The 18,409-nt window shown below is 47.7% G+C and overlaps 2 protein-coding genes across 3 annotated transcripts in view; both read right to left on the minus strand.

The window, feature by feature from the left end:
* The window catches only part of LOC101913232 (probable acyl-CoA dehydrogenase 6), a 90,665-nt gene extending 77,183 nt beyond the window's left edge, over positions 1-13,482 (minus strand). Inside the window, exon 1 of the mRNA XM_055803505.1 lies at positions 13,285-13,482. Coding sequence (XP_055659480.1) covers positions 13,285-13,437 — 153 coding nt within the window. The 5' untranslated portion in view covers positions 13,438-13,482. The remainder of the gene's footprint in view (positions 1-13,284) is intronic.
* A 106-nt stretch (positions 13,483-13,588) lies between these two features.
* LOC101921479 (guanine nucleotide-binding protein G(I)/G(S)/G(O) subunit gamma-11) lies at positions 13,589-17,453 on the minus strand. Of its 2 annotated transcripts, none has more exons than XM_027796917.2 (3): positions 17,299-17,453; positions 17,060-17,158; positions 13,589-14,045 (listed from the first exon to the last, which is right to left on the minus strand). In XM_027796917.2, the coding sequence occupies exons 2-3, from the start codon at positions 17,153-17,155 to the stop codon at positions 13,920-13,922; spliced, it is 222 nt and encodes a 73-aa protein (XP_027652718.1). In that variant the 5' UTR covers positions 17,156-17,158; positions 17,299-17,453; the 3' UTR covers positions 13,589-13,919. The 2 variants fall into 2 exon arrangements, with proteins under 2 accessions (XP_027652718.1, XP_055659482.1); XM_055803507.1 differs by having other exon boundaries at positions 17,060-17,163; positions 17,301-17,440.
* Positions 17,454-18,409: the final 956 nt, after the last annotated feature.

The following is an 18,409-nucleotide window of genomic DNA, read 5'->3' on the forward strand; positions in this document are numbered from 1 at the left end:
TTAAATCTTGATGAATTAACTTGGAGTATATTCATATGTTTTTTGAATGCACACAGCCTTTAGAAGCAAACACTAAGAGCTGCAGGCACCTTAACCTAAATCATAAGGTATACGGGCAGTGTTTGGCAAATATACAGAAGCCAGCTTTCCACAGCACGTGAGCAGCTGGTCTGCTTATTTTTATATGCTTTATCATGGAAAATGTGGAAATCATGGGTGATAGCATTTGGACTTGCATCACTAGAACACTGACTGTAACAAGACCTAAAACTCCCCTCAGTAGAAATATTTTAACACTGCATGCTCCGGGTGTTATCTGACAGAGATTCCCAGCCACAAAGGAAATCTTTCCACCTGATCTAGCTGGCCAAATCACAATGGCATTTGGGATGCAAAGTTGATTTAGGAGCCATATATCTTTCCCACCTGCTGATAAAGCACCAGTAAACCACAACAGAAACTCTTACTTTCCTGACAGCGAGGGCACAGTAAGTTTCATGTATGGGATCAGTGTTTTTCTCAGGCTGCTTCATCTGAACGATGAAGATGCAAACCTAAAGGGCTTGGCTGTGGAGGCAGCCTTGGTTTAGCACATATCCCAACAAGAGCTCGGGCTGCTCTCCAGGAAGCTTCTGAAAACATGGCTTCAGGGCTGATAGCGGCTGTGAATTGTTTCAAAAAACACAGTGGCTATTTGCCCATCCGGAAATTGACCAAGCCAACAAATTCACTTTGTGTTGAATGACAGTAAGAAAAATAAAAGTGTTTTCATTTAAAACTGTCTTGACAAATTTTTGTGAAAACAACACCTGTATCTTCCTGCCCAGCAATGGGGACATGCAGTGGCAGGGTTGGGGAGGGGGCAGAGGCAGAAATTCAGATATTTTTTTTTGTTATGGATTATTCTAATTTCTCTCTATAACAGAGTGAAGAAAATTTCTCCCCCAAACATTGCCAGACAGTTGCACATTCTGATTATTTTCCACTGTAAATGAGAAAAGAAACAAAAAAGCACATGTAGGGATTTTCCTTCACATGATGCTCAGCATTTTCTGCTGATATTGTACCAGCACCTACCCAGAAACATTAGCAATTGCCATTTAATTATCACTATATTCTAAAATAAATATATTATTTCTACAACAGTAGAAACTGTGATTGAAGTATTCTGGGTACTGAGAGTGTGTACAGATGTACCTTAGAGCAATTAAAGATTTTTTTCCATTATTCACTAGTAAGTTTACCTTCTATGAAGTGATTCATATCGCAAATTGAAGGCCAGCCCACTTCTACACACAATACCCGTTACATCGATCCCTTATAATACTGTACAATGGCAGTATATTTTAACACACAATTAGCAAGATGAGAAATCTTGAAAAAAAAACAATAAACTGAATTCTTATAGAAATTACAGAAACTTTTACTAAAGCCTCCTGTGAGTTATACCTAAGATGAGATTAGACTTAGTAGAAAAGCAAAAAAAAGATGTCTAAGAAAAAGGTATATTGTGTTAATAAGATTAAATCGATTTAGTGGTACCATGTAACTGTACCATATGTTATGATGAGCATTTTTTGTGCTTTAGATGAAGTTACAGTAATTGAACCTAGCACTATTAATATAATAAGCAAAGATGACATAATTAATGGGATATTTAATGTAACAAAAAAAACCAAATAAGCAACAAACCACTAATGACAGTTCTTCAGTGGTCATATCTAGACATTAACGTAACACCAACTTGACAGGAAGGAGGTAACACACCAGAGAGCTCTTTGCCTTTGATACCAGCAACAACTAAACAAAATAATTAACAGTCCGCAAAACATTTCTCCTTGTAGCTTTATTCACAACCACCAGCAGCAATGCCTGCACTGCAAGACAACCGGCACTGTAGGGGTGCTGGTGCCGAGGACAAGGTAGCGCTTCAGCAAGATGTGAGGCAGAGCTGAGGTGGGGTGCTGGTTCTGGCTGGGACAGAGCCCTTTTTCTCAGAATTGGCTTGTATGGGGCCATGTTTTGGATTTGTGCTGGAAACAGAGTTGGTAATTCAGGGATGTTTCAGTCCCTGCTGAGCAGCGCTCACACAGAGCCGGGGGCTTCTCTGCTCCTCACCCCACCCCACCAGCGGGTGGGCTGGGGGGGCACAGGGGCTGGGAGGGGACACGGCCGGGACAGGTGACCCCAGCTGACCAAAGGGATATCCCATACCGTATGGCGTCTGCTCGGCATGTGAAGCTGGGGGAAGAAGAAGGAAGGGCGGGATGTTCGGAGTGGTGGTGTCTGTCTCCCCAGGTCCCCACTACACGTGATGGAGCCCGGCTTTCCTGGGGATGGCTGAACCCCTGCCTGCCCACGGGAAGTGGAGAATTAATTCCTTGCTTTGCTTTGCTTGTGCAGCTTTTGCTTTACTTATTAAACTGTCTCTATCTCAATCCACAAGTTTTCTCACTTTTACTCTTCCAACTCTCTCCCCCATCCCACCAGAGGGGAGTGAGTAAGCAGCTCTGTGGGGCTTAGTTGCTGGCCAGGGTTAAACCACAACAGGCGGTCAGACCCATGGGCCACCCGTGGGTGCTACCAAACCTGGCTGCCAAAACCCACCCCAAGGGGTGCAAGGCAACAAGGATCCCACCAGTGAGCTCCTTGCTAGCCACCTCACCACGGCTGGTGCAGGTCCTCTCAGCTGTTCCTCAGGGGAGCCTTATACATCCAAATAGCAGCTGTTCATTCCCCACACATTGGTCTCCATTTCCTCAGAGGCACGCATCCCCAGCACACCAGAATGAGTTTTCTAGCTTATATTCCCTGTTTCTTCTTGCTCCTGGGCTTGGAGGCCATGGCTCTCCTTGACTCCCTCACAACTCCTCCAAAGCCCTAACCAAAGTTTGGTGGCCAATCCTTTCCCAGGAATACTCTTCCCAGGAATACTTTCTCCTAGGTAGAGAAAGGATGCAGGGAAGGAGACTGGGATGTGGAAATGGATTCAGGACACAACCGAGGCAAATCCAGACGCACAAAAGGAGGCCGACTCCTCATAGCTGCTACCTACCAGAAAGGCTGTGGAGAGACTGACGCTTCTGCCATGGCACCTCACTGATAAGAGCATCTACCAGCATATGGTGGGCAAAGCAGGGTCCTGTTGTCCATCTTGCACTCATGAGGTCCTTACAATGTCACCAGGATGGTAGCTGCTCCTGTGCTTCCAGTTCCCATGACACATGCTAGGGGACCCTGGCAGAAGCAAGGAGCTGCCCAAGTTTCCAGATCACCTGGCCTGGTGGTGGCGGGCACTACCCCAAGGGAAGAGGCAATCATTCCATCTCCAGTGACATCATGTGCAGAAGCAAAGGCAATATGTGACTTAGAAGATCTCAATGGTTAAAAATAACCCCATCACACAAAGATGATTTCACCACACAGCAGCAGAAAACATTCCCTGCAGTGCTAACCTTGCCTGCTTGCACAAAGTTATTCAGTGCGCTTTCTTCTGGCAACCAAAATCCAAAATTACCAGCTTGCCTGAGGTCTGAAGTCATCTAGGGAGCAAAGCTGCAGCCTGCCGCTTCCTCTTTCAGGATGCATCATCACCACAGGGTGAAGGTGGAGATATTCTCTAGGGAGTTTTTTGAGTTGGTTTTGGGGTTTTTTTTTAATACTAACTGAAGCAAGGGGGATAGCCCTCACTCCTCCTCTTACAAAAACATACATGCTTTTATTGGTTAGGACTCACCTAGGACATCTATGTAAAAAATATGACTCACCGCTATGCAAGGGGTCCTGTCAGGGTAGAAGATGTCCTAGATGCTGCCAAAACACTTCTCCCCTCTGCATGAAGAAGGCAAGTCCTTCCCTCTTACCCACAAGGTAGAAGTTTCGGCATTTGGATACAATCTGTGCCTTTTATTTTGTATTCACACCTGACTACTCAGCCAATGTATGATGCGACACCTGGGCAAACGACCATCTACACGAGTTGTCACTGGAGAATTTGCCCTATTTGAGTACAGGATTTGAGACTGGACATTAATGCTGACATGAAACTTCTGTATCCTGGGCTGTCATCAGACTGTTGCCGGGAATAAGCCAAGAGAACATTTTCCACAATGATACAGGGTTGATCTGAAAAAGTTCAATTTAAGTGCAGTTAAAAAACAAAATAATAGTCCCACCTACCCTATTTAAACACATTGCCAGTCCCCTTACTTTGGTGGGATTACACAGAGAAAAGATTAGGAGCACACTGAAGTACCTGGCTGAGCATGCTCACCACCCTCTTTTTCCATGGACAGCATTGCTGATCTTTGATTTTACTTGTAAATGTACTAAGCACTTGACAGAATAGAGAAAGACACATCAACCATGTCAGGTATGTTACATATAACCCCACCTGAATCTACTCTGTGCATGTGTGTGCATTTAGATGTAAATACACACAGTATCCAGGTCGTTTAGCTTTCCCTTTTACCCTTTCCCAGCTGGTCATACATAAGCTTGAGACATTAAGAATTAAGGAAAAAAAGTCATTCCAGCTTAGCACTATAAAGCCAGTTCAAAGGGGTAGATAACATGTCATCGTTAGCGCCCTGGGTATTTTGTTATACTTCCACTTATTGCTGCAAAGTGAGGGTGAACAGGCCTGGCTCACATCTGGGTTTCTCCACTGCCATTGCACATAGCTGTGGCTAGAGCTGAGCTTCCAGTGGGTTTAAACCATTATTCAGTAGGCTCATGTAAGATAAAAAAAGAAAAATGTCCCAAGTGCTGGAAAGTATATGGCTGAAATGGGAAGACATGTATTTAAAATTGGTTAATTAGAGCACCACAATTCCTTTTTTGTACCTTCAATTAAGCTGTGCCACAGGCAACAAAGGAATCATGCAATCTGCTGCAGCACTAGGTACCAAAGACTGCAGTGACCAGCAAATACAGGAACAAACTGTCACTAAATGAAATTTTCCCTTTCTCAAAGGGGAAAAAAAAGTCATTGGAGTGAAAAACCCAATAACAGAAGAGTTGGCAGCATCTCATTATATAATAAAATACACCTGTCCCCATCTATTTTTACAAAATTATAAAAAAAAAAAAAGCATGTGCTTTATGACTGCTCTGCAGCTTTGCCTGCCTGCTCTATTCATTTGGCAGTAACTAGACAGGTTTCTGTTCCAACCATCATGTTTCTTCCCTTTCACTGCAACACAGTTCCTTGCAACATACCTAATACATAAGCAAAGCTGATTACCGGTTCAGAAATTTCAATACTGCAGATCTTTTGGTCCCATACATCTGGCTACCATTTTTACTTCAGGAGACAAAAAGAACCCCAAACCATGAATCAACCAAAAATTTTTTTGCCAAAACTTACCAAAACCTGAAAAACCTACAAGTCCAGCAGGAAGTCCAGAAGCATGCACTTCCCCTCCATCCTGTGCAGCTGCTGGCACATCTGGGAGCCCCAGTGCTGGAGCAGAGGGCACACATCATCACCATACTAAGAAAATAAAAAGTGCAGTCCAGGACCTGGGAGCTGAGCCTAGCTTAACCTTTTCCTGAGGAATGAGATGCTGGAAGACCAGCTCCAGCTGGTGAGGGACCTACATGACCCTAGCCAACCCCTCCTCCCTCCCTATTTCCTTCTTCCCAGGACAGCTGCACAGGCAAATGCCTCCTGTACAGACCTGAATGTCTTGGCAGTCCCTGTACACTCCCAACCACAACGCCTTCAACTGCCCTATCACACATTATGGCAAAAAAGGGAGGATCCCAAAATTGCTTCCCACTCCAGACTCCAAGAAATGCAAGTACCATACTGAAATCTGTTCTCCAGTGGAGAGGGATGGGAATATATTTTCAAAGTCTCCTGAGATCAGGCAATCAATTCTGTGTTCAGTTCCATGGAATTTCTCCCTGTCTCTCCTTTGAGCACATGTAGATTGTATTTTACTTGAGCTGTCTCTCTGTCTGTAGTATCTACTGCATCTTCCATTCAACCACACCACAACGGGCAAAGCAATATGCCACTGAAAGAGCATTTCCCACTTGATACTCAACACTATGGGTTTTAAGCCATGTGGGGCCCCGTGTTCTTCTTAGACAAGAACCCCATGTGCACATGGTGTCATTGTGGGGAAAAATTAGGTCAAATAAATCCCGTTTTCTACCTCCAACCAGCCGTCAGTTGATTGGGTTCAGACTCATCCACAGCAACCACAAAGTCTGTCCATAACCAGAGTGATTCTTTGCATTTGCTAACAAAGCAACCTCTCCAGGTGCCCTGTCCTAACTCCCAGAACATACGATTTCACAATTTTAATCTTATCACTAATCTTCCCACACACACAAATCACAACATATCTAAAAACTCCCACATGGGACTGTCCCAATCAACTTGACTTTCAGCTGGAGGGCTTGCCCCAGAAGGCCCCAGAATGAGCACAAACCCCACACTTTCACCATATAATAGGCAAAGACTTTTTTTTTTTTTTTTTTTTTCTTTTTTTTTCTGGCCTGGCATACAGGGAACCCAAAATTAGTGAGAACAAGTGAGCGCTGAGGGTATGGCTGCTCCTAGGATCTGGGGACATTCAAATGAGGGTAGTCCTACAAGAGCAAAAATGTACACTATGTCAATCCAGACGCTGATCTCAGACAAGCCTTTAAGATGTCTGGGAGCTCTGGCTACTTGTATCCAGTTCTGTAGGCAACACAGAACCGAGCGAAGCATTTTCTTTTTCCCTTGCAACTCGAACTTTCCAGCACAGAGCTGCTGAGCTGAGGTATAGCGTGATGCGCACCACAGGCTGGGATATTGAGGTTTGGATCCTGCTTTTGACTCTGGGTTACATCCCTGCAGGAGCAAAACAAGTTATCTCAATGTGGCCCACACCATTCCCAGCCACCTCTCTGCTGATGCTAGAGATGGAATTATACAGTGGGATCCAACTTCAAAGGCATGTGCCTCTGGAGTTTATCCATCTTTGCCTCCCACACACTGTTCCCCATCACATTGCTCAGGACTTAATGTAGTACCTAGGCAGAAACGCAACCTGAAAATTGGGCAACAGCTGGAGAGATTTGCTTTAAGCAATGTTGTATCAAGTGCTGGCTGGGCTATACTGTTTGTTCAACTGGACAGATGGATTTCCTTTCCCAAGATGTCTATCTCCATTAGCAGAGCTTCCAATGTCCATTGATGCTTTTTCACCAGCCAGGACCGAAGTGGCAACCAGGATCTCCTGTCATACACCTAGGGCTTCCAAGTCCATCAGTAGGCCATATTCAGATAGGCGTATCTGTGCTGTCACACCTGTACCCAGAAGAGTAGTCCTGGACATAAGACATGGTTTACTGACCACATCCAAGAAACCCGCACCATGACTGAATCCATTAGCTAAAAAGAAAAATACTCAGTCCTAGAAACTGATCCTAACTTTATTGCTGCCCTCACCTTTTCTTCATCTCATGTCACCAAAAGAGGAAAAAACATTATTTAGAGTTATTCAAAGAACACGTCTACACATGCCAAACCGTAGACGAAGACCCACCACAGACCGGCAACTTATGCCTGTTTATATATATTCTGGCACTTAACCTATGCTCATCATCATATCAGCCAAGTACCTAATAAGTTTGGGGTATCCTCACTGATTAAAAAAGCTGACCCCATTGAAGGTCTGCTAATTCATAATACTGAATCATCAGCCAAAAATTTGTAGGGTCATCTGAACCACAAGAAGCTTACACAGTATCTACTTAATGCACTGCTTCAGCATGCTCTAGTTCCTTCTACTTTCCTTTTTTTGGGGGGGTGGGGGTTTTTTTTGGTGCTTTCTTTTGTTTGTTTGGGTTTTTTTGTGGCTGGGAGAAAGCTAAGCTGAAATAAAATGTTCCGCATTTCTCTCTAAACAAGGTGATTTCTCTCTAGGATTTTATCTGCTTCCCCAGGAAAGTTTGGTTTTTTCTCAAGAATAAGAGAGGAGCTTGTAATTTCCTTCTCTGCCTCTGAAAATGCAATCACGACACACACCATCGTGCTTATCCCACTGCATTCTTCTAACAGCAATACTTGTGACAACAGATCTGAAAGCACCTGCTCTCGAGAAATCCTCCCAAACCTGCCTGAGGAGCATCTCCGCTCTCAAACACTGCAGTGCTTCCTCCAGCCCAGCCTCCTGCCCACAGCAGGTGTGGGTGATGCTGACAGGGAAAGGCGGCTCCCGATGACAGACAAAACCCTGCTGGTTGTGCAGCAGTGCCAGAGACCAGACATCGGCTGGCATGGTCAAGAGTGCATCAGAGCATTCTCCATACTCCAGCCTTCCTGTCCTTTAGCTTTCACGGAGCACCTTCTCCTCCAGCGGCCTGGCATGCGGCACGGGCAGGGAGCAGAACATCCACCACGAAAGAGCAGTCTGAGGTGCAACAATTTGGCTTCCCCACTACTCCCTTCTCCTTAGGATCTCTGCACCTCACCATTTCAGACACTTGTTGGACTTTCAGGAACGCCATACACTGCCTGTACCAGTTTGCCCAATCTCAGGTTTACACGGCATGTTTTGAAGGCTGCCATGTATAAAATGGCAGATTGCAGATATAATGGAATTTCTAGAAATAGTTCAAATTATTAAGCTCATCCTGACTTACTCCTACAGAGAAACTAATGCTCCAGTTTTTTAATGAGAAGTTAAAAACTAGGCATTGAAACCTATCTGAGGGAACACACAGCTCAGGTGCTGCTGCCAGGGCTAATCACCAGGGAACATTGGCTCTTAAAAGATGTTTAAAATAAAATAATTCCTGTGTAGATACACAAACCTGGATGCATAACAGCAAATAATTTTAGGAAGCACACCAAGTATCCTGGAAGTCTCCTCATGTAATGTATCAGCATTCATCTGCCAAATTTCATCTTCAAAGACTGCACCTGGATGTAAGCTTTCACTCTCCTTCTGAGCCCAAAGAGGCAGAAAAAATCTCCCTGAATCTCAAAGTCCAGAGCAAGACTCAACGAAATACAGGCAAGCTTTCAGAGCACCTCGATGCCTGGCTGGGGCAGCGTGGGGAGATCTAACTGCACATCAAACTTGACCTAAAAAGTTTTAAGCAAAGTTACATTTTCTGAGCAGTCATGGCAAAACATATATAAACCCTGGACATTTGCTTACTCATGAACTGCTTATTAAGACACAATTTTAGTTGTCAGAAGTGCTTAACTGTATTGCCTAATCCTATCAGGTATGACAATGATAAAGCAATATAATAGCCCGATCCAAGCCACAGAAATATCCCTTAGGCCCAGTTCTACTAAAAGATGCGCATAGACAAGTCTAACTAGATGTACTGGAAATTTGTTCTAACATGAATATGGGATAGGAAAAAAATCCAGTGTTTGGACCCTGTAAATGCAATCTCAGATGTACACACTACTCTGACAACAAGTAAGAGCACCGCTTAAAAAATTGCCTTTACTGCATTTTTTGCTAGACAATGAAGCATTTGTACATTAAGTGACCTTTTTTCTCATTATGAGAAAAAGCTTTTTACAGAGCTTCCTTGACTGTGCTAAAGCTCATGTTTTTCTCTCTTATTCCTCTAAATTGATTGAAAAGCAACTCTTAGTAGGGCAGTAGTGAATGTATTGGGTGGCCCCTCTTATTACAGTGGTATATCCCACCTGCTCCTTCCAATAACAACAGCAACCAATTATGACAATTTCCTCTCTGGTAATTTACCACCAAAAATTCCTGGCAGTGGTAAAGGATACTGCTGTGTTTATCTATACCAGCAAGAGAACTAGCCCCTAAATGTTTATACGGTGTTTCTGTCAGGCACAAGATGACAAAGGCTATTGCCAATACCCCAGAATCTGGGAATACATTTTGCTTCCTTTAAAAGGGCACTCAGTGCAAAATCTGTAAGCCTTACTAGGGTCACAATTTTTACCTGTCTCCTTTCTGAAACTTCTTTCTTAGGTGCAGGATGAATAAGGTTTTTAACTTACAGATGCAAGTCATGTATTTTGCAGATTCAGCTGCGTCTTTTCTCCCTCCCAGTTTAGTGAGAAACTATCTTTTAAGTGATTTATTTGTAACAACTGCGACCTACTACTTTGCTGTTCTGTTACTGGGTTTTATGATTTATTACAAAGATATATAAATCAATTGCATCCAAGGTGCTCCAGTGGCAATAGTGGTCACTCTTCAGTATTTTGCAGAAGGCCAAAAAGAGCCACATTCTTTTGACAGAGAATATACAGTAATTTTACCTGAAAGTTAAAGTGAATGTCAGCATTTAATTCAGATCCTGCATTCTCTAACATGAAGGGGCTTTAATTACTGTAAAAAAATACATATTAATAAACAGAAACTCATGACATACAAGCCAAGACTGGCAAATAAAGTAGCAGTGTCCTTTGGGAGAGTCTCACAGGGGAAATCCCGCTTATCCCACAGAAGTGGAACACTGTGTAACCAGACCAAGTCACCACTGGTTATAAAATGAAATCTCATTTATATTACATGCAACTTCAGCAAAATACATGCCAATCCTTTTTGAACTTGTTTCCTAAAGCTTCTTACTACTAATGCCAGAGGAAAGGAAAAATGGACAGCATGTATATATCGTATATATATATATATATGCTCATACTATTATGCACACATACACAGAGTAGGTTAAATCTTTTCCTTCAAGCCAGTTATATTATAATTTAATTACACAGCAAGCTGTATGATACTAGTGCACTGCAAGCATTGTTCAACAAGTTAAGGAAAAGTTACGTTTTCGATTTCCAAGAGGAAGGGTGGTGACCTATAAAGTTGTAAAGGAAACCACTCACAGGGTTATTTCAATAACCTTGCTAAAAACAGCCCCCTGGAATTATAAGAGTCTCTTCCTCATCCTGCTCAGAACAATTGGAAAATTGCAGATCATTTAAAATATGTTAATTTAATAGATTAAAAAATAAAATTAATGAAAACAAAAAATTAACAGTTCTCACTCATGGAATTGCACTGCTCATTTCTCTGATTTCTCTCGTCATTACATCTGGGTTTAGCCAGTGAAAGCATGTCCCAAATTTCATAACAGGTACACCTAAAATGTGTTACAGATCCTGAGTGGTCATTCTCTCCCAAAGACTTCACTTTTCAGTTTATCCTAAAGTCTTTGGGGACAGGCTTAACTTAAGCCAAAATAAACATTGATTGCTAGAAGCTTGGGGGGAGCGAGGAGAACCACAGACTGGATTTGACATAAACTGGTGATTATTTTTTTCTCTATATATGATCAGATAAAATCTAAAATAAATGTTATAGAATTATTTTGTAAAATATGGGACAATGATAAAATTGAGTTTATGTTGCTTACTGTAATTTCTTCTACAATGTATTCATCAGAAAGATTTATGTGGTAGACGTAGCACCACATTCCCTCTTAACCCATGATGCAATTATCTGCACTAAACCCAGCAAGGCCTGGCATACTGTTAGCTGCACTGTAACAGGTGTTGGGGGATATAAAAACAAGGCTGAGGGGGAGTATTTGTATTTGTAAAAAACTGCACTGTATCACCCAGCAGAGCAGCAAATGCTGCACCAGCAGGCACTAACGCAGCCACTTTCTCTCGCCTCCCTTTTCATTCCATCCTTAATACACAGCTGCAAACACCTGAGATACAATCCAACACGTGCCTTAGCCTATCCACGACAAAGCAGGACTTTAAAATCTTGCAGATCTGAATTAATGCCTTCACAAGGACTGGCCTTGACCTCTGTATTTCAGTAGGACATTGATTTCTCACTAATGCAGCTGTAGTGCCCGAATAGGCAACAGGGCGCAGCATGCCAGGAAACATGTTTGCCAGGCAGATGACTCTGCAGACATACAGAGCAAAGGCTCACTGCAGATGAGATGAGATCAGCACAAATGTGACACTGTGGTAGTAGCTACAAAATCCTGCACTATTAATCCAGGTGAGAGGGGAGGATTCATTTCCAACTTCTTCTACTGATTCTTTGGCTGCTTATTTCTGCTTTGCAGAAGGTCCAGGAATTTAGACTAATGAAACCAATTTCTTAGGAAACAGACTGGTCATGCATCTCTTTTTTTATTCCTCAATCTTCTTTTCTTATAACATGGAAGATGAACCCACAGCTACTAAAGCTCAATAGTAACAAGCCTCATCTTAGTGATAATTGATTAACTGAATGGCCTTTGGGATATCTTGTTTTAACACTGGAAGTGTGAAAGTTGATTCCTAAAAAAAAAAAAGTGAAGATCACATGACCCAGAAGTAGCTCCACTATCTTTTGCCCACAGTGCACTGGGAAAGAGGTGAAATTTGGAAAGACTTACATTTATCCATGGAAATAAACGTTATTTAAGTAATTTTAAAAAGCATCTGTCAAAGATACAGCTCCAAATTCACATAAAGGAGTTAACACCTGCTAATCCAGTGCATACTGTTTTTAAAAAGCAACAGCAGAGCACCGCACCGCCAGCTCAGACTTGTAAACCCCCAGGTAAACCCGGGACGGGTCCTTCCCACCCCGTAACGTCCCTCTGATCTCCCCTGGGGCTGCCCCGTAACGCTGCGTACCCCTTTAATAGGCACTGAGCCTCAGCACTTCTCTCACGGGTTCAGAGCTGAAAGGTGGCCGGCCCTGCCCCCCCCCCCCCCCCGGCGGAGCGCCGCACCGGGCTCCCCCCGCCCGGACACCCGCTTCCCGGCCCCGGACAGCCGCGCTGCCCTCACTGCCGGCGGTCCCGAGGGTTCGCCCACATCGCGACATGCGGACTGTCACCGGCCTTCCGTTTACACGCCACCTTGGCAGAAGCGCCTCCTTTCCTCCGGGTTTACGATTCGGTTTTATAGGAACCTCCCGTTACCCCCCGCCTAGAAGGAGCGCAGTGACAAAGGGGCCTTTTCTTGCGCTCTGCGCCCCCGGGCCGACCCCCCCGTCCTCCGTGCGGCGGCCGCGGGCGGGAGGCGGGGGCAGGAGCAGCCGGTTGGGCAGCCCCGGGCACATCCCGCACGGCCCCCGCGGGGCCGGGCCCGCCGCAGCCCCCGCCACGGACGGGGTTTTCTGCTCCGCTGTGTCGCACGCAGGGGACACACGATTTCGTTTCTGACACCGGCAGGGGGAACTTTACGTATTTAAACACATCCCGGGCCGTTCGGGCGTCAAGCTGGCCTTGCCCTGGCTGCTCGCTCCGCCTCGGGCGGCCTGGCTCCCGGGCCCGCCGCGGGGAAGCGCCGCCGCCACCCCCACCCCCTGGTACCTTCCTGAGGGCCGCCCGCAAGTCGCGGTACCCCGGCGTGTCACCGACCGCCCCGCCGTCCCGCCGCCCGGAGCTGCCGCCGCGCCCCGGGGCCGAGCCGCCGCGCAGCGCCGGGGCCAAGCGCGCCCAGCGCCCGCCGCCGCGCAGCGCCATCGCCGCCCGCCCCGCTCCGGCCGGGGCCGCGGCCTGCCTGCCCCGGCGAGCTTTAACGGCTGGTGCGGGTCGCCCCGGCGGCCCCTGCACCGCCCCGCCCGTCCCTCCTCCAGCTCCTCTCCCCCGCAGCAAGCCACGGCAGGCTCTCGCGTTACAGGCAGGTTTGCTTTAATGCCAACGAACAGCCGTGAAGCAACCGGTAAACCGGTGGCGAAAGCGGGCGCCGCGAAGCGAAAGGAGCCGTCCCCGCCGGCGGAGGAGGGACGGCCGCGCCGGGGAGCGGGGCACAGCCGTCCCTGCCGAGCCACCGACGCGGGGCTCGGCTGCTTTCGGGTTGGTTTCTTTATTTTTGTAAGAAAAAGAAAAAAAAAAAATCTGATCCTGTGCTCTTCCCATAAGGACCGGCGGCGGTGGGGACACGCTAGTGACTCCCTACGGGTACAAGAGTGCCTGCTCCGGTGGCAGGCGCTGGGTTCCTCTTCCTAAGCGATGACACAGCCTCCCTTCTCCTTGAAGGGGTTCTTGTCCTCGGGAACCCCCTGCACCAGCGGGTCTTCGCCCGATCGCTCCTCGATGTAGTTCTTGATCTCTTCGGAGCACTTGGACACCTCGGGTGAAAGAACAGAGAAGGACCTGTGTTAGGGCAGCAGCTCACCCCGCACGTCAGCCAGCACCCCAGGGAATTCGCACCCCTCCATCTCTCGCTTACCTTCCCACCGAACAGAACAGAGCTGACCGCAGAGCCAGCACCAACCATGTGCCGACTCTGCTTCCTTCCACTTTTTCACAGCCCGATATTCACAGAGCATGTGAGTATCGCTGGGAAGGTATATGCCGCTCGGAACAGCAGCTGCTGCATAGTTAAACTTGCTTTTTTATTATTATTAGCCAATATAGTTTTTTAAGCTGTGGCTCACATTCCTCGGCATCAGCATGACTTATGGTCAATGGGTTCAGGATCAGGAACTTTCCATGTCAAAATATTTATGGCTTTACATGTTTTTCCCAAACAAAACATACAGTAATGATTTTCAGTAGTAATACAAATTCCCACCTCCTATAAAAGCAACTATGCGCCTTGAATGGGAGTGAAGACCCGACTAGGAAAGACAATTTACTTACAGGTTACCTGGGGTTGTTTCAAGCAACGGTTAATAAAACAGCCTATTGTGTTATGAGAGAACGTAATATGCATGAGACTCTGCATGACATTAATAACAAAATAGCACTGTAAGTGTGCACAGTAAGTAAGCCTGCACAGAACCCGCTTGTACCGAAGAAATGGGTTGGTTTTGTTCACTGAGATGGAGCAAGTGCAGCACATGTAGTAACAGCATCTGCAGAACCTGAGTGCACAAGCAAATCCCACCAGCTCCAAAGATCTTTGTCCACCATATCTCGTTTCCCTTCCCTGTGTCAGCAGAAAATGTCCTTGGTGTGTGAGGACAGGCTCCCAGCTCCGTCCCCACCACCTCCCTTCCTACCCTCGCTCCTAGCAGAGGCATAGCAGTGCAGCCAGCAGCAGGAACCAGCTGTTCTCTTGGCCAGGCCACTACATGACTAGTATTTCTAATTCAAGGCCCCTTCTTTATTAATTATTTTTCACTCCATAGGTAAAATTATGACAAAAGAACTAATGAGTTTACCTGCTGTATCACATACCAACAGAGCACAGCCTGCGCAAAATTCAACTTTAAGCCATTAGAAAGAACTCAGAGTTAATTTCCACTAAACAGTGCATAAAATAAGATCTAACTACCTCTAGCTGCCTTACAGCAAAGAATTTGGGCCTACAAATCCCATTATTTGTACCTTCCTCTTCTGTGCCTCACAAACCCTGTTCATTCAAATTCAGGCACCTTATGCCATAGTAGAGCTGTGCTCCAAAGTATGTGCAAGACCAGGACTTGGTGTACTTCAGTCAACACTTACAAGATCTTTTTCACACATAAAGAAAAAAAAAATTGTCTGCTTAAAGATACATTCAGGCATTTTTATGTATGTAAAAAAAAAATATTCTAAAGGATATTTCCTCTTTGTGCTGTAAAGGTATAGGAAAGGGTCAGGAAAACTTTGGCAAAACATTTTCACTTTAGGTGATAACAGAAGTGTGGCTTCTGCATTTCCTTGTCCCTGTAACACTCATACAGGTACCAGGGGACCGTGACAATTACAACACAGATTTCATTCTCACAGTGAAACCTCTGTTATAATACACTGCTAAAATTGAGGATGTTGTCTGTACTTTACTACAGGTGGTTTGAAAACACCTATTTCCCTAAAGTGATCAGGCTTTTGGTTTATCCTAAAAATTTAAAAAAGAATTTTAAATAGTAATAATAGTTGTAATAAGAATAATTATTAGTAGTATTAAAATAAAAATCTGTACATCCTACTGAGTATATTTCAGTTGCTTGGGAACTCTGAGGAATTATATAGATATCTATAGTTCTTGGATGTGGAGCCTTCAGTACTGCTGGAGCTTTAGACTATACCGTAACTTCTACAGTCACTGGTACCTTACTGACAGCTGCAATGTAACTGCAGCTGGGTTAAACACCTAGACCTGCAATGTGATTAGCCGCTAATGGCACCGGTTCCCACACGTAAACGCATTTCTAGTCCTAACTAGAAGCGTTTATTTAGATGCAGTTTGCTTCTGCTGGCGTGCAGAATAAAAAAGAAAATAAAAAAATACTAGTTTTATCATGGAGCAAGGTCAGCTCCGCATGTCATTTATCCACAGAAAATGTGCAAGATTACAAAAACTTAACTGGAAAGAAACTGCTTCATCTGTGGAAAGAAACAATCGCTGTAAATGGTGTTTCTGCCGGCTCAGGCCGGGCGGGTCACGGCCCTGCACCGGCGGCCCCTTGGCCCGGGCGCTGCGCAGCGGCGAGGGGCGGGAGCCGTGCGGGACCGAGGGCAGCGTCCCCCGCACCCCGCCGGCTGCCGGCGGTCCCGGCCGGGCGGGGACGGGAGCGGTGCCGCGGCGAGGCCCCCGCAGGCACACCGCCCCTCACCTGGCACGGGCAGGTCCCAGCGCGATCTCCAGAGGGGGGAACTGAGCTCGGCGCGCTCCTCCCTCGCCAGGCAAAGGCTGCCCTGTGCCGGCGGCGGGCTCCAGGGACGCGCGAGGCCCGGGAAGCCATGGGGTGCCAAATGTAACGGGAACGGCCGCAGCCGGCGGGCCCGTGCCAGCCCTTCGGGGCGCCTTACCCCGGCGGCGGTGCGCCCCTTCCCCTTGCTCTGCAGTCACCCCCGTGAAGGGCCGGCGCTCCTACGCGGGGCTACCGGTGGAATGTCGCCAGCGCTGTCCCCGGTCCCTGCCCCGCTGGGGGTGACAGGACCCGTCGGTGCAAACTGCGGCCGTCCCGGAACAGCCGGGGGTCTCCCGCAGAGCTGCTGCCGAAGCCCCGCTGCCCCTGCCTACGGCGGGACGGGGCGCTCCCGTTCCACGCTGCGCTGCCGCGCCCAGCCCCGCCGCCCGCCCCCCCGACGTGCCCCCGGGAGCCGCCCGAGCCCCTCACCCCCGCCCGGCGAGTAACGGGCTTCTCCCCGCTGCGGCCCCGGCCTCGCCGGCCGCCGGGCAGCCTCGGGCCCCTTCTCCGCGGCCACTCACCGGCTGCCTCTCCAGCTTCACTTCTTTCCGGAGCTGCTCCACTTCCATTTTCAGTTTGTCCTTCTCGCTCAGGTCCTCGATGTTGATGGCTGGCATCGTCTGCACTGCCAACGCGCGGGGGGAGGAAGAGAGGGAGTAAGGACAAGAGGTTACCTCTGGGCAGCGAGGGCGCCAGGGCCGGAGCCCCCGGGAGGGCGCGGTAGGACGGCCGCCCCCGGCCCGCCCCCGGCCTCACTCACACGGTGCCGTCCGGGCTGTCCTTCGGCGGCGGCAGCAGCGGCCGCTTCCTCCCCGGCGCTCCGGGCACCCCGTCCCCGCGCCGTCCCGGCCTTTAAACCGCCGCGCTAATCCCCCCGAGCCGGATTAGAGCCCCCGACCCTCGCCCGGACTGCGCAGGGAGGGACCGGCCCCGGGCAGCGGCATCGCCCCGGCACCCCGCGGGGCAGCCGGCGGCAGGAGGGGGGACTGCAGCGACCCTCCCGGGCCGCCCTCTCCCTCTTCACCACTGCAGAGGGGCGAGCGCAGCAGCGGCGGCCCGGTGTTTCGGCCCGGCCGTAAGGTCTTTCTCCTCTGCCAGCTCTCCTGCTCCTCCTGGCCCCCACGATGGTTCTTGTCTGCCTGTGCCACCGGAATCCCTGGGCTCTGTGCTCCACTGCCCACCAGCTAAGGCAGCAGCAGGTGGTTTGTCCATTGCAACTATGAATGAAGTGGACTAAAAGGTAGAGAGGGGAAGGAACCGCCCCTCTCAGGCCAAGCGTCCAGGCGGGCGACCAGCCCATCACTGGCAGACATAGCAACTTTTGTCGGTAGGTATGGGGGCAAAGCAGAATTGCAGCTCTGCTGTTCTGCCCAGCCTGCACTAAGTGTCTCTGGACTTAGTCTAGAGTCAAATGGAGTCATGGAGTAGTGATGAGTGTTGAGGATGGAGCACCCCTTGTAAGAGAAGTGATGGCTTCAGAAGACACAAGAAGGAGCTAGGAAATTCTTCTCCTGTGGTTGCATATACTTTCGAGGTCTAGATCTCAATAGGGTGATACACTTCTCAGAACAGGGCAGTCCCTCCATGTGTGTTTGTGTAACACCTAGCACCTCTGATCCCAGCAGCTGCTTTCCTTCAATACCAGTGGAGGCAGAATTCACGACTTCACACTGAACAAAGCTGCAGGCCATTAAAATGGTCCTGCACAAGTCTTTCTGTTATCTGGCTCTTCAAAGGTCCCCATAGGTGGTCATCCCTCCCTCTTCCCATCTCTGGCTCTTCCCCTTAAAGACACTCCTCTCTCCTCTCCCCACTGACCAGATGTAAGCAGCTGTCGGCACTGTGTAAGATGTACATCCTTCTTCTCCCTT

This window comes from Falco peregrinus, chromosome 5 (assembly GCF_023634155.1).
Source record: "Falco peregrinus isolate bFalPer1 chromosome 5, bFalPer1.pri, whole genome shotgun sequence".
NCBI lineage: Eukaryota > Metazoa > Chordata > Aves > Falconiformes > Falconidae > Falco > Falco peregrinus.